At 47.9% G+C, this 20,644-nt stretch overlaps 1 protein-coding gene across 1 annotated transcript in view; it reads left to right on the top strand.

The window, feature by feature from the left end:
* Nucleotides 1-15,487: 15,487 nt before the first annotated feature.
* SYT11 (synaptotagmin 11) overlaps nt 15,488-20,644 on the top strand; it is a 31,271-nt gene continuing 26,114 nt past the window's right edge. The window contains exon 1 of the mRNA XM_068127519.2: nt 15,488-15,586. Coding sequence (XP_067983620.1) covers nt 15,553-15,586 — 34 coding nt within the window. The 5' untranslated portion in view covers nt 15,488-15,552. The remainder of the gene's footprint in view (nt 15,587-20,644) is intronic.

Raw genomic sequence — 20,644 nt, 5'->3', positions numbered from 1 at the left:
TGTTTTGGCCCCGAGCTGGACTCGGACATAGAGGAGTCTGGAGATAGAGCCTTGGATAAAGTGGTCCCCATAGTGAATTTGGAACAGCTGCAGGGAGGGACAGAAAAACCCGAAGAAGGGGTTGTAACTTGCAGCTGCGGTTGGGCACACGAGGCCAAATTTTTTAAAAGGAAATTAAAACTCAAATTGCAATGGGAATTTAATTTGGAGCAGCCTTGGAGGGAGTTGGTCCCCAGGCTGCGGAATTCGGACCAGGAGACGTCATTGGAGTCGGCCTTGTGGAAAATTTGCCCCTTTCCAAATTGGTTTTTGCCAGGCAGCTGGGGGGCTGTGCTGGTAATTTTGGACGTGGGGTCTGACCATGGGTTTTATGGTACGACCCGGGCCCCATGGGGGGTCTGGGGGAGTGTGGCGTCCCTGGTCCATCGTGGCGCCGCCCGAGCGAGTGTCTCGGGCTGGCAGTGTCGCCAGACCCTGGAGGGGGTTGAGACCTCTGGGGTGTCCGAGGTGGTGACTCGTGGATGCCTAGCATGGTATATCATGAGCACCATTAGGGGGAGGTGTTGCAGGTCACGCTTTGGTGGCGGAATTCAGATTCTACGCAGATCCGAATTCTGGCATTCACGCAGATCCGACGGTCTTCATCGGCCACGGACAGGACAATATGGCTGCACTGAATTTAGACACCTAAAATATGGCTAAACTGAATTTAGAGACCTAAAATATGGCTCCACTGAATTTAATACACCTAAGATATGGCTCCACTGCATTTAGACACCAAAAATATGGCTCCACTGAACTCAGACACCTAAAATATGGCTTAACTGAATGTAGACACCTAAAATATGGCTTAACTGAATTTAGACACGTAAAATATGGCTTAATTGAATTTGGACACGTAAAATAATGCTCCACTGAATTTAAACACCTAAAATATGGCTAAATTGAATTTAGAGCCTAAAATATGGCTCCACTGAATTTAATACACCTAAGATATGGCTCCACTGCATTTAGACACCTAAAATATGGCTCCACTGAACTTAGACACCTAATATATGGCTTAACTGAATGGAGACACCTAAAATATGGCTTAACTGAATTTAGACACGTAAAATATGGCTTAATTGAATTTGGACACGTAAAATATGCAACACTGAATTTAAACACCTAAAATATGGCTCCACTGAATTTAGACACCTAAAATATGGCTCCATGAATTTGGACACCTAAAATATGCCTCCATGAATTTGGACACCTAAAATATGGCTCCACTGAATTTAGACACGTAAAATATGGCTCCACTGAATTTAGACACGTAAAATAATGCTCCACTGAATTTAGACACCTAAAATATGCCTCCATGAATTTAGACACCTAAAATATGCCTCCATGAATTTAGACACCTAAAATATGGCTCCATGAATTTAGACACCTAAAATATGGCTCCATGAATTTAGACACCGAAAATATGGCTCCATGAATTTAGACACCTAAAATATGGCTCCACTGAATTTAGACACCGAAAATATGGCTCCACTGAATTTAGACACCTAAAAAATGGCTGCACTGAATTTAGACACGCAAAATAATGCTCCTCTGAATTTAGACACCTAAAATATGCCACTAGTGTGCCATCTTCTTCTGATCGCAGACTAGTGTACCGTCTTTTTCTGATCGCAGACTCGTGTGCCATCTTCTTCTGATCGCAGACTAGTGGTGCCATCTACCTCTGATCGCAGACTCATGTACCATCTTCCTCTGATCGCAAACTAGTGTGCCATCTTCTTCTGATCGCAGACTAGTGTACCGTCTTTTTCTGATCGCAGATTTGTGTGCCGTCTACCTCTGATCGCAGACTCATGTACTTTCTACCTCTGATCACAGACTCATGTACTTTCTACCTCTGATCGCAGACTCATGTACTTTCTACCTCTGATCGCAGACTCATGTACCATCTTCCTCTGATCGCAGTCTCGTGTAACGTCTTCCTCTGATCGCAGACACATGTAACGTCTTCCTCTGATTGCAGACTCATGTACCATCGTCCTCTGATTGCAGACTCATGTACCATCTTCCTCTGATCGCAGACTCATGTGACGTCTTCCTCTGATCGCAGACTCATGTACCATCTTCCTCTGATCGCAGACTAGTGTGCCATCTTCTTCTAATCGCAGACTAGTACACCGTCTTTTTCTGATCGCAGACTCGTGTACTGTCTACCTCTGATCGCCTCATGTACTTTCTTCCTCTGATCGCAGACTCGTGTACTGTCTACCTCTGATCGCCTCATGTACCTTCTTCCTCTGATCGCAGACTCGTGTACTGTCTACCTCTGATCGCCTCATGTACTTTCTTCCTCTGATCGCAGACTCGTGCAACGGCTTCCTCTGATCGCAGACTCATGTACCATCTTCCTCTGATCGCAGACTCGTGTAATGTCTTCTTCTGATCGCAGACTTGTGTACCGCCTTCTTCTGATTGCAGACTCGTGTAACGTCTTCTTCTGATCGCACTCATGTACCGTATTGCTCTGATCGCAGACTCATGTAACGTCTTCTTCTGATCGCAGACTCATGTAACGTCTTCTTCTGATCGCAGACTCGTGTAATGTCTTCTTCTAATCGCAGACCCGTGTACCATCTTCTTCTGATCGCAGACTCGTGTAACGTCTTCATCTGATCTCAGACTCGTGTACCGTCTTCATCTGATCGCAGACTTGTGTGATGTCTTGCTCTGATCGCAGACTCGTGTAACTTCTTCCTCTGATTGCAGACTCGTGTAACGTCTTCATCTGATCTCAGACTCGTGTAACATCTTCTTCTGATTGCAGACCCGTGTACCGTCTTGCTCTGATCGCAGACTCATGTACCGTCTTGCTCTGATCGCACACCCAGGTTGTCTTCCCACTATCAGAGACCCGCATCACGTATTGTTAAAGATCGTGATTCCATCATCCATGTCACATCTTATTACGATGGCAGACTCGTGTATTGATCATAAATTAGTCTTCTTGTTGTTGTGCACCGCTCCTTTCCTATTCCATCTCCAGGTGCTGCATGTCGTCATCGCCGGACACCGACAAAGAGGGCCCGGCGATGACGCGAGCTGAGAGGGAGTACTCAGTTTTTACTCCGGTTTCTTGTTTTCTTGATACCCTCGCCAAAGGAGATGATATTGTACTTGAGACTGTTTGTCTGTTTGTCCGCACAGAATAAATATGATTTTCTCTACACACGTTGGTCTGATTGACAAGAAATTTTCACCATAGGTGCAAGGAGATCGCGAGATCTTGGCGGCGACGGCACGGTATTTCAAGCTGTACACGTTCTCCACGTTTTCGAAGTTAAGTAATTGTTCACAATTGTATTTTTGTCGAAACTGTATTTATCTTTCGGTGTGTGTACCTAAAGTGTGTCCTTAGGAAGTTTCTCGGTGTTAATCTTTCATACCTGTATAAGAAATCGTCGGTTATTTCGTGCCACGTTTTTTGAGACCGAGTACCGTGTCCTACCTTGAGGCTTTGTTTTTCTCTCAGCGGTCGATTGTGGTCCATTTACTTTCGTTCTCTCAGTTTTTCCCAATCTTTTCATCCCATACGTCCTTGTTTAAAATCTCAACGAAAAAAAAAAACAAAAAAAACATTTCCTTCTTTGTTCTTATTCGTTGTTCTTATTCGTTTATTCGTTGTTCTTATTCGTTCGTTCGTTCTTCGACCACGTGTTTCACCCCCATTTCCCAAGATAGTTTTCACTGTTCAATTAAAAAATGTATAAACTTTCCCCTGAAGTGCTATATTCTGTCGTATATTACAACACCTTTTTCTTCTTCTGCTTTAAAAGGGTGCTTTCGACTTGCCCTCCAAATCTATTCATTCCAAAAAAAAATTCCATCTCTTACAGTTCCTCTTTTCTACATTCCCTAAACTCACCTGCACTCCACCCCCCCCCCCCCATTTTGCAATAAATGTTCGTTTCCCATTAATCGTACATTTTCTAAAATCCAAACTCACCCCTCCCCTCCAAATCTTCCCCATCACCCCTCCCCTCCAAAACTTCCCCATCACCCATCCCTTTCAAATCTTCCCCCTTGCCCCTCCCCTCCAAATCTTCCCCATCACCCATCCCTTTCAAATCTCCCTCCTTGCCCCTTCCCTCCTAAACTCCCCCCACGCCCCTCCCCTCCGAGACTCCCCCATCTCCCATCCCTTTCAAATCCTCCCCACCATGACCCTTCCCTCCTAAACTCCCCCCTAACCCCTCCCCTCATAAACTCCTCTCTCGCCCCTCCCCTTCAAATCTCCCCACCATCCTTTCGTCTCCATTTCCTCCCTCTCACCCCTCCTCTTCAAAGTGCCCTCCCCGCTTCTTCCCCCTTCCAACTCTCACCTCCATCTCCCCCAACCTTATGCCTCGCTCTTCCCCCTCCTCAAATAACACCTCACTGTGCCTCACCCAATCACCATCAAACATTTTGTCCGCCCCATCCTTCCCTTTCTCCTAACTATTCTGAAATATCTGACACACTGTCAACAGCTCTCCCTACCTCTTCCTCCTCTTTCGCATCTTACCCTACACCCCGCCCCCCCCCCCCCCACCCTGTTCTGTATCCGATGCTCCCCCTTCCTCTTCATTAACGGTAAGGACCTCAAACATCCGGGGCATTCACTCAAACTTGACTGATCTCTCCATACAGGTTTCTTCTGACAAACCAGACTTGATCTGCTTAACAGAAACTTTCCTCCTTCATGATGTCTCTGATTCCTTCGTATCTCTCCCGGGTTACTCCCTCCTCCGGTATGATAGACCTGAGCCTCGTCCTGGAGGTGGGGTTGCTATTTTTATCAAAAACTCTCATCCTCACTCACCGTGCACTGCCCTCTCTCCACCTCACCCCCAGGAATACCTCTGGCTACGGCTTCCCCTTCGCTCCCACTTTTTGTTCATATGTGTGTTGTACCGTCCACCAAACAGTGATGACTCCATCTACATCTCACTGTCTGATAATATGGACCAACTTCTATCGACTCATCCCAACTCTCTCTTCCTCATATGTGGTGATTTCAATTGTCACCATGCCAGTTGGCTAGGTGTGGGTTCCTCTCTCACCAGCCACGGCTCCTCAGCAAAGGACTTCAGCAAAGGACTTCATTCTGGGACTGACACAATCTGTCAATTTCCCGACCCGGATCTCAGTCAACGGAGCATCTTCTCTTCTGGAGTTGGTTATGACTAACTTCCCTGAAAATGTCTGCTGCGCTTCTTCTGCTCCAATCGGCTCATCTGATCATGTGCTTGTTAAAGTGGACATCTCTCTGACCATTCTGAGCGAGCCTCCTCAGCATCGACGAGTCTGGCATTTCACTCAGGCCAACTGGCACAGTCTTCAAGCAGCCATCAATCATCTGGACTGGTCTCCCATCTCGACCGCCTCTGACATCAACTAATCCTGGGAATTCTTCCAAAGTAAATTGCTCTCTCTCATGCACAGATTTATCCCATCTTGTCTTCAGTTGTCATACCCTTCCTCCCATCCACGGTACATGGAATCTTGTGGTGAGGCTGTTGCCCAGAAACAACTTGCCTTCGCCTCCTGGAAAGCAAATCTAACTGAAGGAAATCTCATTTCCTCTTACAAAGCCTGAAGCAAGTGTGTGTCCACCCTCAGGAGAGCCAGGAAACAATATCTCTCCGTTCTCAAGACCGAACTCTCAAATCTGTCTCTCTCTTCCAAATCCTGGTGGCGTCTTGTCAAATCTGTTTCTGGTGTTCGTTCCCCCCTCCATCCCCTCCCTCACCTCAAACGGCTACACGGCTGACTCCGCACATGAAAAAGCTGAATGCCTCAACTCTGTGTTTGCCTCTAAATCTTGTGTCCCAAACCCATCCCTCTCTGTACCCACCGTACCCAGTCGTACCCAGCTGCTCCTGGACTCTGTGTCCTTTCCTCCTGACAAGGTGGAAAAGTTTCTGTCAACCCTCGACTGATTCTGCAACTGGACCTGACGGCATCAGCCCACGGGTCCTAAAATCCTGTTCTTCTCTTTCACTCCATCTCTCTGTTCTCTTCACCATCTCTTTTGCTCAAGGTCATCTGCCATCTGCTTGGAAATCAGCCAACATCAGCGCTTTACACAAAAAATGTGCAAAAACAGATCCTAGCAACTACAGACCAATCAGCCTTCTCCCAATTATCAGCAAAGTCATGGAATCCATCATTGCTTCGGATATGAAATCTTTCCTCTTTTCCAATGGCTTGATCTCTGATCATCAATTTGGTTTCAGACCAGGTCACTCTACTCTGGACATGCTGCTTCTGCTGTCTCAACAATGGATGGAGGTCCTCAATGCCAAACAGGAAATTAGAGCTGTCTCCCTTGACATATCACGTGCCTTCGATACGGTCTGGCACCCCGCTCTGCTCACCAAACTCTCCTCCGATGGTATCCATGGAAATCTCCATGCATGGCTGGCGGACTTCCTCTCTATTCATAGTCAACATATGGCCCTGAATGGGTTTCTCTCATCTCCCCTTCTTGTTCAGGCTGGAGTTCCCCAAGGCATTGTTCTGGGCCCTGTGCTTTTTCTTGTCTACATCAATGATCTCTGTGACTCTCTTGAAAATCCTTTCTATCTCTTTGCTGATCACTCCACTCTCTGCCGCTCCATTCCTCATCCCTCAGATCGGCAGTCTGCAGCGTCCTCAGTTCACTCTCTGCAGACCTGGACAAAATCACAGACTGGTCAAAGAAGTGGAACATGTCTTTCAATCCTGACAAATCTCACACTCTTACGATGTCTCCCCGAAAAGACCGACTGGACAACCCTCCCATCCACTTTCTGAATAATCCTCTCCAATAAGTTCTGTCACTCAAGCTTTTGGGTCTGACATTTTGGGTTTGCCATGATCTTTCCTGGGAAAACCACATTTCTTTCACGTCTTTTCGAAGCTGTTCCATGCGCTCACGCTTTCGAAGCTAAGTGATCTTTCTCAATTGTGTTTTTGTCGAGACTGTATCTATCTTTCGGTGTATGTACCTAAAGCGTATCTTTTGGAAAATTTTCGGTGCTAATCTTTCGTACATGTATACGCAATCGTCAGTTAATGCGTATCGAGTATTCTGCGGCCTAGTACTCGTAGGCTTAGGCTACCGTACCGTCTCCGACCTTGTGGTTTTGTTTTTCTCTCAGCGATTCGTCGAATGCGCTGCAATTATTTTCGTTCTCTGTTTCGTCCCAGTCGTTCACCCCATACCTCTTTGTTTAATATCTCTACTCATAAAAATAAAAAAAACCCAAAAAAATATTTCCTTCCCAGGTCTTATTCGTTTATTTGTTGTTCTTATTTGTTCGTTCGTTCTTCATTCGCGATCACGCGATCACGTGGTTAGAAATGTATAATCTCTGCCCTGAACAACTATTTTCTCTCATATATTATAACACCCTTTTCTTCTTTTCCTACAAAAGGATGCTTTCGTCTTGCTCACCAAATCTATTCATTCCAAAAAATATATATAATACCATCTCTTACAGTTCCTCCTTTCTACATTCCCTAAACTATCCAGAACTCCACCCCTCCTTCAGTGTCCTCAAACGTATTTTTGACTTGAAGGTCTCAAACTCATTTTGCAAAAAATGTTCGTTTCCCATGAATCGTACACTTTTCAAAATCCAATCTCACCCCTCCCCTCCAAATCCTCCCCATCACCCATCCCTTTCAAATCTCCCCCCTTGCCCCTTCCCTCCCCTCCCTCCTAAACTCCCCCCACACCCCTCCCCTCCGAGACTCTCCCTCGCTCCTCCCCTCATAGACTCCCCTCTCACCCCTCCTCCTCAAAGCATCCTCCCTGCTTCTTCCCCCTTCCAACTTTCACCTTCATCTCCCCCAACCTTCTGCCTCGCTCTTCCCCCTCCTCAAATAACACCTCACTGTGCCTCACCCAATCTCCATCAAACCTTTTGTCCGCCCCATTCTTCCCTTTCTCCAAGCTATTCTGAAATCTCTGAAATCTCTGACACACCTTAAACAGCTCTCCCTACCTCTTCCTCCTCTTCCACATCTTACCCTACCCCTCCCCCCCCCCTGTTCTGGACCCGATGCTCCCCCTTCCTCTTCATTAACGGTATGGACCTCAAACATCCGGGGCCTTCGCTCAAACTTGACTGACCTCTCCATACAGGTTGCTTCTGACAAACCAGATGTGATCTGCTTAACAGAAACTTTCCTCCTTCATGATGTCTCTGATGCCTTGGTATCTCTCCCAGGTTACTCCCTCCTCCGGTATGATAGACCTGAGCCTCGTCCTGGAGGTGGGGTTGCTATCTTTATAAAAAACTCTCTTCCTCACTCGCCCTCCACTGCCCTCTCTCCACCTCACCCCCAGGAATACCTTTGGCTACGGCTTCCCCTTAGCTCCCACCTTTTGTTCATATGTGTGTTGTACCGTCCACCAAACAGCGATGACTCCATCTACATCTCACTGTCTGATAATATGGACCAGCTTCTATCTACCCATCCCAACTCTCTCTTCCTCATATGTGGTGATTTCAATTGTCACCATGCCAGTTGGCTGGGTGTGGGTACCTCTCTCACCAGCCATGGCTCTTCAGCAAAGGACTTCTGCGACTCACTGGGACTGACACAATCTGTCAATTTCCCGACCCGGATCTCAGTCAACGGAGCATCTTCTCTTCTGGATTTGGTTATGACAAACTTCCCTGAAAATGTCTGCTGCTCTTCTTCTGCTCCAATCGGCTCATCTAATCATGTGCTTGTCAAAGTGGACATCTCTCTGACCATTCTCAGAGAGCCTCCTCAGCATCGACGAGTCTGGCATTTCATTCAGGCCAACTGGCACGGTCTTCAAGCAGCCATCAATCATCTGGACTGGTCTCCCATCTCTACCGCCTCTGACATCAACTCATCCTGAGAATTCTTTCAAAGTAAATTGCTCTCTCTCATGCACAGATTTATCCCATCTCGTCTTCAGTTGTCATACCCTTCCTCCCGTCCATGGTACACGGAATCTTGTGGTGAGGCTGTTGCCCTGAAACAACTTGCTTTCGTCTCCTGGAAAGCAAATCCAACGGAAGGAAATCTCATTTCCTTTCACAAAGCCCGAAACAAGTGTGTGTCCACCCTCAGGAGAGCCAGGAAACAATATCTCACCGTTCTCAAGACCGAACTCTCTTATCTGTCTCCCTCTTCCAAATCCTGGTGGCGTCTGGTCAAATCTGTTTCTGGTGTTGTTGCCCCTCCATCCCCTCCCTCACCTCAAACGGCTTAACGGCTGACTCCGCACGTGAAAAAGCTGAATGCCTCAACTCTGTGTTTGCCTCTAAATCTTGTGTCCCAAACCCATCCCTCTCTGTACCCACCGTACCCAGTCGTACCCAGCTGCTCCTGGACTCTGTGTCCTTTCCTCCTGACAAGGTGGAAAAGTTTCTGTCAACCCTCGACTCTGATTCTGCAACTGGTCCTGACGGCATCAGCCCACGGGTCCTAAAATCATGTTCTTCCGCTCTTTCACTCCCTCTTTCTGTTTTCTTCACCCTCTCTTTTGCTCAAGGTCATCTGCCATCTGCTTGGAAATCAGCCAATATCACCGCTTTGCACAAAAAAGGTGCAAAAACAGATCCCAGCAACTACAGACCAATCAGCTTTCTCCCAATTATCAGCAAAGTCATGGAATCCATCATTGCTTCAGATATGAAATCTTTCCTCTTCTCCAATGGCTTGATCTCTGATCATCAATTTGGTTTCAGACCTGGTCACTCTACTCTGGACATGCTGCTTCTGCTTTCTCAACAATGGATGGAGGTCCTCAACGCCAAACAGGAAATTAGAGCTGTCTCCCTTGACATTTCATGTGCCTTCGATACGGTCTGGCACCCTGCTCTGCTCACCAAACTCTCCTCCTTTGGTATCCATGGAAATCTCCACGCATGGCTGGCGGACTTCCTCTCTGGTCGTAGTCAACGTGTGGCCCTGAATGGGTTTCTCTCATCTCCTCTTCCTGTTCAGGCTGGAGTTCCCCAAGGTCGTGTTCTGGGCCCTGTGCTTTTTCTGGTCTTCATCAATGATCCCTCTGACTCTCTTGAAAATCCTCTCTATCTCTTTGCTGACGACTCTACTCTCTGTCGCTCCATTCCTCATCCCTCAGATCGGCAGTCTGCAGCCTCCTCACTCTCTGCAGACCTGGACAAAATCACAGACTGGGCAAACAAATGGAACATCTATCTATAATTCCAGTAATCTCTGTGTGTATGTTTGTATGTTTGTATGTTTGTATGTCTGTGACCGCTGTTTCTCGACAACCACGGGTCCGATATACTTTAAACTTGCCAGGTATATTGCTGGGGACCCGAGGATGTGCCTTTTCAAGGTTTCATATTAATCGGACAAGTAGTTACCGAGCTATGGCGATTTCTTTACCAAACTCCGCAAGCCGTTCGCTTTGAACCAAACCATTTCATGTAAATAGAGGGGGGGGATTGTCACCGTACTCGCAAGCCGTTCGCTTTGGACCAAACCATTTCATGTAAATAGAGGGGGGGGATTGTCACCGTACTCGCAAGCCGTTCGCTTTGGCTTTGCGAATGGACCAAACCATTTCATGTAAATAGAGGGGGGGGATTGCCACCGGACCAAACCATTTCATGTAAATAGAGGGGGGGGGATATAATTTTAGATATACTGTATATATAGTACGGGCATGCCCTAGTGTCTTTCAATCCTGATAAATCTCACACTCTTACAATGTCTCTCCGAAAAGACCGACTGGAAAACCCTCCCATCCACTTTCTGAATAATCCTCTCCAAGAAGTTCTGTCACTCAAGCTTTTGGGTCTCACTATTTGCCATGATCTTTCCTGGGAAAACCACATTTCAAATCTGGCCTCCAAAGCCAGTCGCCGACTGGGCATCCTCCGTCGTGCGAAGTCATTCCTTGGCACACGTGAGTTCCTCACCACATACAAGGCTTTCATCCGCAGCTCAATGGAATACTGCTCTCCCCTCTGGGCTGGTGCTCCTGCCTCACACCGAGCTCGTCTTCACGCTGTTGAAACTAAATCCTTCAGAATCATTGGAATCTCCCGCGATGAAGCTAACTCCGAGTGCCTTTCACTTACTCACCGCAGGCAGGTTGGTGGTCTTGCCGTCTTCTGTCGACTCCTCTCCGGCGTTGCTCCTCCAGCTCTCTATGGGCTCTGTCCCCCAAATATTCCTACAGGTCGCACAAGATATGCCTGCAACCCTCTTATGGTTAAACTGCCAAAAGCAACACTCTCTGCTCGCCTTCACTCCTTCATTCCACTTTTCTCCCGCCTCTGGAACAAACTGCCTCACTCTCTTCAATCCCACTCCTCCCTCCAGGTCTTTAAAACAGCTGTTCACCACCATCTCCTATCTTCCCCCATCCAAAACCTTGATCTTTTCTACCCCCGCTAATTTCACCCCAAATCCACTTTTTTGAAATACCAACTTCTTTCCTGGAAGTCCTTGCAGTGTCCTTGTGTTTTATACTTCTCCCACCCCCTCCCCCTTCCCACGCCTCCTCCTCCCCAAGCCCTCTCCGTCCCACATATCTCCCGATGTCCCTGGTCTCAAATGTTGTGTTTGTGCTTCCCCTTCTCTCCCCATCCTGTCTACCGCTCCCCTTTTTATATACTTTGTTTGTCTGTTTGATTTGTTTGTGTGATAAATGTTAGCTTTCACGAGCCTCGATTCTGTATACAATTTAAAAAATTTTTTTTTAACTCCTGTATAATATTTAAATGATAATTATGACGTCATATGTCACGTGGTATGGCCGCCATCTTGGAAAAATCAAAAACTTTGCACCTCTATATATCAGGAAGTGAGTGCTGCATAGATAAAATTGAGACATGGCTCATTGTAAAGAACTCTCCTTGGGGAATAAAATATGTTAATGATGTCATAGGTGCCTCCATTATGACGCCATAATTCGACAAGTACAAGATTTCATCCGATCAAGATGAAATTTATTGAGCGTCATCTAGGGATAAAAAGGTGGAGGGAAAAAAATAATGATGATGTCATCGGTCACGTGGTTCGGCTACCATCTTAGAAAAAACGAAAAAAATTGAACCTCGATATCTCTGAAAGCGCTACATAGAAAAAATTGAGGCATGACTCATTGTAAACAACTCTCGATGTGGAATAACATATATTAATGATGATGTCATAGGTGCCTCCATTATGACGTCATAATTCGACAAGCACAAAACTTCATCCGATCAAGATGAAATTTATTGAGCGTCATCTTGGGATAAATTGGTGGAGAAAAATAAATAAATAACAACGACGTTATCGGTCACGTGGCCTTAAAAAGCCTCAAAAAGCACTGAAAAACGTCCTGGCGAGGGTTTGCAATCTCTGATTGCTCTTTCTAGTTTGTTTTCTTGTTTCCTTGTTTGGCTGGGTGACATCTCAGCCATTCTTTGAGCTCGGAAGCTGATATTTGGACACGACAGTGACCAAATGATTTGGCTTTTAAGGGTATTTTTGATTTCTTGATTAATTAATCGATTAATTATTTAATTAATCGATTAATTATTTAATTATTCGATGAATGCTTTAATTAATTATTTTTTTTTAAGTTACAGATTCGGATGAAACGGTGGTGGTTTATGTGTTCTATAAGCCAATTGATTAACTTTAATTTTTTAATGATTATTATTTATTTATTTTCATTATTAATCGTTTATTTATTTTCTTTCTCATCTGGGCAATATCTCAGGCACCTTTTGAGCTTGGAAGCTGATATTTGGACATGACAATGACCACGTGATGTGGCTATAAAGGGTATTTTCGATTTGTTGATTAATCAATGAATCGATTATTTAATTATTCGATGAATGATTTAATTATTTTTTTTAAGTTACAGATTCTGATGAAACGGTGGTGGTTTATGTATTCTATTAGCCAATTGATTAATAATTTAATTATTTTATGATTATTATTTATTTATTTTCATTATTAATCATTTATTTATTTTCTTTCTCCTCTGGGCAATATCTCAGGCACCTTTTGAGCTTAGAAGCTGATATTTGGACATGACAATGACCACGTGATGTGGCTAAAAAGGGTATTTTCGATTTATTGATTAATCAATTAATCTATTAATTATTTATTGATTAGTCAATGAATCAGTAAAAAATTTTTTTTTTCGATGAATGACATTTTATTATTTTTCAAAAAGTTACAGCTTCAGATGAAACACTGGTGGTTGAGGTATGTTTTTACTATTAGCCAATTGATTAATAAATTATTTTACGATTACGGTTTATTGATTTTAATTATGCAATTAATCAATCAATTATTGTACACCTCTCCCTCCCAATACCATCTCTATGTGCTGCACGGCGGTATCCCCGGCAATGGACATGTTGCTTTTGTCATTCTACTCTGGACATGTCATTCTACTCTGGACATGTTGCTTCTGCTGTCTCAACAATGGATGGAGGTCCTCAATGCCAAACAGGAAATCAGAGCTGTCTCCCTTGACATATCACGTGCCTTCGATACGGTCTGGCACCCCGCTCTGCTCACCAAACTCTCCTCCTATGGTATCCATGGAAATCTCCATGCATGGCTTGCGGACTTCCTCTCTAGTCGTAGTCAACGTGTGGCCCTGAATGGATTTCTCTAATCTCCCCTTCCTGTTCTGGCTGGAGTTCCCCAAGGCAGTGTTCTGGGCCCTGTGCTTTTTCTAGTCTTCATCAATGATCTCTCTTACTCTCTGGAAAATCCTCTCTATCTCTTTGCTGATGACTCCACTCCCTGCCACTCCATTCCTCATCCCTCAGATCAGCACTCTGCGGCCTCCTCACTCTCTGCAGACCTGGACAAAATCACAGACTGGGCAAACAAGTGGAACATGTCTTTCAATCCTGACAAATCTCACACTCTTACTATGTCTCTCCGAAAAGACCGACTGGACAACCCTCCCATCCACTTTCTGAATAATCCTCTCCAAGAAGTTCTGTCACTCAAGATTTTGTGTCTCACTATCTGCCATGATCTTTCCTGAGAAAACCACATTTCCAAGCTGGCCTCCAAAGTCAGTTGCCGACTGGGCTCCTCCGTCGTGTGAAGTCCTTCCTTGGCACACCTGAGCTCCTCACCACATACAAGGCTTTCATCCGCAGCTCAATGGAATACTGCTCTCCCCTCTGGGCTGGTGCTCCTGCCTCACACCTAGCTCGACTTCACGCTGTTGAAACCAAAGCATTCAGAATCATTGGAATCTCCCGCGATGAAGCTAACTCCGAGGGCCTTTCACTCACTCACCGCAGGCAGGTTGGTGGTCTTTCTGTCTTCTACCGACTCCTCTCCGGCCTTGCTCCCCCAGCTCTCTCTGTGCTCTGTCCCCCAAATATTCCTACAGGTCGCACAAGATCTGCCAGCAACCCTCTTATGGTTAAACTGCCAAAATCTAGGCTCTGCTCACCTTCACTCTTTCATTCCTATTTTCTCCTGCCTCTGGAACAAACTCCCTCACTCTCTTCAATCCCACTCCTCCCTCCAGGTGTTTAAAACAGCTGTTCACCACCATCTCTTATCTTCCCCCATCCAAAACCTTGATCTTTTCTTCCCCCGCTAATTCACCCCAGATACACTTTTTTCGAAATTCCAACTTCTTTCCTGGAAGTCCTTGCAGTGTCCATATGTTTTATACCTCTCCCACCTCCCCCCAAGCCCTCTCCCTCCCACAGTTCTCTCGATGTCCCTGCTCTCATATGTTGTGTTTGTGTCCTTCCCCCTCTCTCCCCATCTTGTCTACCGCTCCCCTTATTTTGCGTTTTATGTGTCGGTTTGACTTTTTGTGTGATTAATGTTTGCTCTTTCACGAGCCTCGAGATGTCTCCGTCTGTAATTTGAATGTATCTGTACCTGTTCTTCTTTTGATTGCAGCGTTTGGCTCAGGTGGCATCATTTGCTGGTGACGCAGCTGTGATGATGATGCAGTGCCCCCCTGTAGATTAGAACAATAATTTGTGATTTGTTAATGGTGCCGGCGATAGCTCGCCTACTCATCACGAATGGGATACCGTGGGATCTTTAAGGTCCACCGACTAATACCCTCCCACGTATTGGATTCATAAGAACGCAGAGCCGCGTCACGTGTGCTTATATAGATCGCAGACCTGTGTACAGTAACATGTACTAAAAATGCAGAGCCACGCAAAATTCGCTCAGACGTCTCATTCCTTATGACGTCACAAATCGCATACGTACTTTTACTTATGAACTTCCTTGGACTTAAATTTCTTCCATTTCTCAGGTCGCCGTTTCACCTGTCCTCGTACATCGGCTCCTCCCACCGTCTCTCTCAACCGCTCCTCCCCGTGCATAGGCTCCTCCCACCGTCTCTCTCAACCGCTCCTCCCCGTGCATAGGCTCCTCCCACCGTCTCTCTCAACCGCCCCTCCCTCCGACGCACGGTAACTCCGCCCCCACCCCCGCCCAGATCTGTCTGCCCCGCTGCGCGTTTCGCCATTTCGGTACCACGGACAGCGCTCACGCAACATGCCGGAGGTAACGTTCAGCAAGGCGACTTTTGGTGAGTCTCGGTTCTGTCCCGCTCCTCGCCAGTGTCCATTTTGTCGACTTTGTTGACGTGATTGTGTTCCCGGCTCCCTTGTTCCCTCCGTTCGGCCGTGCGCATCCCCCACGCCCTTTTCTCCAATCCCGGTCAATTCTGAAGGAGCATCCGGCCCACCTCAGGATGGGAATTCTGGTGTGAATGGTCGGTTTGTTCGACATTTTCAGAGTTAAGAGGACGTTTGGGTGGGAGAGGGAAGATTCTTAGAATGCCTCTCGTCTCGAACCCCCCACCACCACTACCACAACTACCACCACAACCACTACCACAGCCACCAACACAAGCACTACCACGAACACAACCACCAACACAACCACCAACACAACCACCACAACCACCAACACAACCACTACCACAACCACTACCACAACCACCAACACAACCACCACCACTACCACAACCACTAACACAACCACCAACACAACCACCAACACAACCACCAACACAACAACCAACACAACCACTACCATAACACAACCACGAACACAACCACTACTACAACCACAACCACTACCACCAACACAACCACCAACACAACCACTACCACAACCACCAACCCAACCACTACCACTACCATAACACAACCACTAAAACAACCACGAACACAACCACTAACACAACCACTACTACAACCTCTACCACAACCACTACTACAACCACAAACACCAACACAACCACTAACACAACCACTAACACAACCACTAACACAACCACTAACACTAACACAACCACTAACACAACCACTACCATAACCACTACCACAACCACTACCATAACCACTACCATAACACAACCACTAACACAACCACTACCACTACCACAACCACTAACAGTAACACAACCACTACCACAACCACTACCATAACACAACCACTAACACAACCACCACCACAACCACCAACACAACCACAAACACAACCACCACCATAACCACAACACAAGACATTATTTTTCAGGCGCAGCTGTCAGGCCTGGTGGGACCAAATGAAATGACGTAAGGTGAATTGGGAACATAAGATCATGTTATTGGGAGCACGAAGGACACATTTATGGCACCTGTACACCTACATCACCACACCTACACCCCGAATCTCGAACAACTTACCGAAAAGGCGCGAAAAATAATTGTTTAAGGCTCGACGCGAAAAAGGCGAAAAATTCAGCTGGGTTGGTGTGCTACTGCTATAGTGCTATGTACGAGCGTATGTGCGAACTGGGTTGGTGTGCTGTGTCGGGCGTATGTTTGAGCTGGGTTGGTGTGCTGTGTCGGGCGTATGTTTGAGCTGGGTTGGTGTGCTGTGTACGGGCGGATGTTCGAGCTGGGTTTGTTGCTGTGTCTGGGCGGATGTTCGAGCTGGGTTGGTGTGCTGTGTACGGGCGGATGTTCGAGCTGGGTTTGTTGCTGTGTCTGTTGCTGTGTCTGGGCGCATGTTCGAGCTGGGTTGGTGTGCTGTGTCCGGGCGTATGTTCGAGCTGGGTAGGTGTGCTGTGTCCGGGCGTATGTTCGAGCTGGGTTGGTGTGCTGTGTCGGGCGTATGTTTAAGCTGGGTTGGTGTGCTGTGTACGGGCGGATGTTCGAGCTGGGTTGGTTGCTGTGTCTGGGCGTATGTTCGAGCTGGGTTGGTGTGCTGTGTCCGGGCGTATGTTCGAGCTGGGTTGGTGTGCTGTGTCCGGGCGTATGTTCGAGCTGGGTTGGTGTGCTGTGTCGGGCGTATGTTTGAGCTGGGTTGGTGTGCTGTGTACGGGCAGATGTTCGAGCTGGGTTGGTTGCTGTGTCTGGGCGTATGTTCGAGCTGGGTTGGTTGCTGTGTCTGGGCGGATGTTCGAGCTGGGTTGGTTGCTGTGTCTGGGCGTATGTTCGAGCTGGCTTGGTGTGCTGTGTCGGGGCGTATGTTTGAACTGGGTTGGTTGCTGTGTCTGGGCGTATGTTCGAGCTGGGTTGGTTGCTGTGTCTGGGCGGATGTTCGAGCTGGGTTGGTTGCTGTGTCGGGGCGCATGTTCGAGCGGGGTTGGTGTGCTGTGTAGGTGCGTATGTTTGAGCTGGGTTGGTTGCTGTGTCTGAGCGGATGTTTGAGCTGGGTTGGTTGCTGTGTCTGGGTGGATGTTTGAGCTGGGTTGGTTGCTGTGTCTGGCCGGATGTTCGAGCTGGGTTGGTTGCTGTGTCGGGGCGTATGTTTGATCTGGTTTTGTTTCTGTGTATGGGCGTATGTTCGAGTTGGGTTGGTGTGCTGTGTCCGGGCGTATGTTCGAGCTGGGTTGGTGTGCTGTGTACGGGCATATGTCCGAGCGGGGTTGGTGTGCTGTGTACGGGCGTATGTTCGAGCTGGGTTGGTTGCTGTGTCTGGACAGATGTTCGAGCTGGGTTGGTTGCTGTGTGGGGCGTATGTTCGAGCTGAGTTAGTGTGCTGTGTATGGGCGTATGTTCGAGCTGGGTTGGTTGCTGTGTCTGGGCATATGTTCGAGCTGGGTTGGTGTGCTATGTACGGGCGTATGCTCGAGCTGGGTTGGTGTGCTGTGTCGGGGCGTATGTTCGAGCTGGGTTGGTTGCTGTGTCTGGGCATATGTTCGAGATGGGTTGGTGTGCTGTGTATGGGCGTATGCTCGAGCTGGGTTGGTGTGCTGTGTCGGGGCGTATGTTCGAGCTGGATTGGTTGCTGTGTCTGGGCGTATGTTCGAGCTGGGTTGGTGTGCTATGTACGGGCGTATGCTCGAGCTGGGTTGGTGTGCTGTGTCGGGGCGTATGTTCGAGCTGGGTTGGTTGCTGTGTCTGGGCATATGTTCGAGCTGGGTTGGTGTGCTGCGTGCGGGCGTATGTTCGAGCTGGGTTGGTTGCTGTGTTCGGGCGTATGTTCGAGCCGGGTTGGTGTGCTGTGTACGGGCGTATGTTCGAGCTGGGTTGGTATGCTGTGTACGGGCGTATGTTCAAGCTGGGTTGGTGTGCTGTGTCGGGGCGTATGTTTGAGCTGGGTGGGTTGCTGTGTCTGGGCGGATGTTCGAGCTGGGTTGGTTGCTGTGTCTGGGCAGATGTTCGAGCTGGTTTGGTTGCTGTGTCTGGGCGTATGTTTGAGCTGAGTTGGTTGCTGTGTATGGGCGGATGTTCGAGCTGGGTTGGTTGCTGTGTAGGGGCATATGTTCGAGCTGGGTTGGTTGCTGTGTAGGGGCGTATGTTTGAGCTGAGTTGGTTTCTGTGTACGGGCGGATGTTCGAGTTTGGTTGGTTGCTGTGTCTGGGCGGATGTTCGAACTGGGTTGGTTGCTGTGTGGGGCGTATGTTCGAGTTGAGTTGGTGTGCTGTGTACGGGCGTATGTTCGAGCTGGATTGGTTGCTGTGTCTGGGCGTATGCTCGAGCTGGGTTGGTGTGCTATGTATGGGCGTATGTTCGAGCTGGGTTGGTGTGCTGTGTCCGGGCGTATGTTCGAGCTGGGTTGGTTGCTGTGTCTGGACATATGTTCGAGCAGGGTTGGTGTGCTGTGTATGGGCGTATGTTCGAGCTGGGTTGGTTGCTGTGTACGGGCGTATGTTCAAGCCGGGTTGGTGTGCTGTGTACGGGCGTATGTTCGAGCTGGGTTGGTATGCTGTGTACGGGCATATGTTCAAGCCGGGTTGGTGTGCTGTGTATGTTTGTTTGTTTGAACGGGGCGGATGTTTGAGCTGGGTTGGTTGCTGTGTCTGGGCGTATGTTTGAACTGGGTTGGTTGCTGTGTCGGGGCGTATGTTTGAGCTGAGTTGGTGAGCTGTGTCGGGGCGTATGTTCGAGCTGGGTTGGTTGCTGTGTACGGGCGTATGTTTGAGCTGGGTTGGTGTGCTGTGTAGGGACGGATGTTTGAGTGGGGTTGGTTGCTGTGTCGGGGCGTATGCTCGAGCTGGGTTGGTTGCTGTGTTCGGGTGGATGTTTGAGCTGAGTTGGTGAGCTGTGTCGGGGCGTATGTTCGAGCTGGGTTGGTTGCTGTGTACGGGCGTATGTTTGAGCCGGTTTGGTGTGCTGTGTAGGGACGGATGTTTGAGTGGGGTTGGTTGCTGTGTAGGGGCGTATGTTCGAGCTGGGTTGGTTGCTGTGTACGGGCAGATGTTCGAGCTGGGTTGGTTGCTGTGTCTCGGCGTATGTTTGAAATGGGTTGGTTGCTGTGTACGGGCGTATGTTTGAGCCGGTTTGGTGTGCTGTGTAGGGACGGATGTTTGAGTGGGGTTGGTTGCTGTGTTCGGGTGGATGTTTGAGCTGAGTTGGTGAGCTGTGTCGGGGCGTATGTTCGAGCTGGGTTGGTTGCTGTGTACGGGCGTATGTTTGAGCCGGTTTGGTGTGCTGTGTAGGGACGGATGTTTGAGTGGGGTTGGTTGCTGTGTAGGGGCGTATGTTCGAGCTGGGTTGGTTGCTGTGTACGGGCAGATGTTCGAGCTGGGTTGGTTGCTGTGTCTCGGCGTATGTTCGAGCTGGGTTGGTTGCTGTGTACGGGCGTATGTTTGAGCCGGTTTGGTGTGCTGTGTAGGGACGGATGTTTGAGTGGGGTTGGTTGCTGTGTAGGGGCGTATGTTCGAGCTGGGTTGGTTGCTGTGTACGGGCGGATGTTCGAGCTGAGTTGGTGAGCTGTGTATGGGCGGATGTTCGAGCTGGGTTGGTTGCTGTGTCGGGGCGTATGTGCAAGGGCTGGGCCTGAATGTGGTGCGTGCTGGACATAGGAAAAGTCGACTTGCATACGTGGACATTCTACCTGCAAAACCTGAAACGTATCGCAAGTTTCCATAACCCCCAAATCCCTGGACCTTGTGACGGGTAAGGATTTGCTCATTACCGCGGGAATGTGAATCGTAAACAACATCCAGCACGATGTGTGAGCAGCTGTTTGGTGCCTCCGTGCAGAGACATTGATCGATCCAGGCCATTATCTCCATAACAATATGACACACACACACACACACACACACACACACACACACACACACACACACACACACACACACACACATACATACACATACATACATACACACACACACACACATACATACACACACACATAT

Source organism: Myxine glutinosa, chromosome 10 (genome assembly GCF_964187855.1).
Source record: "Myxine glutinosa chromosome 10, kmMyxGlut1.1, whole genome shotgun sequence".
NCBI lineage: Eukaryota > Metazoa > Chordata > Myxini > Myxiniformes > Myxinidae > Myxine > Myxine glutinosa.
This window is presented reverse-complemented; position numbering and strand designations above follow the sequence as displayed.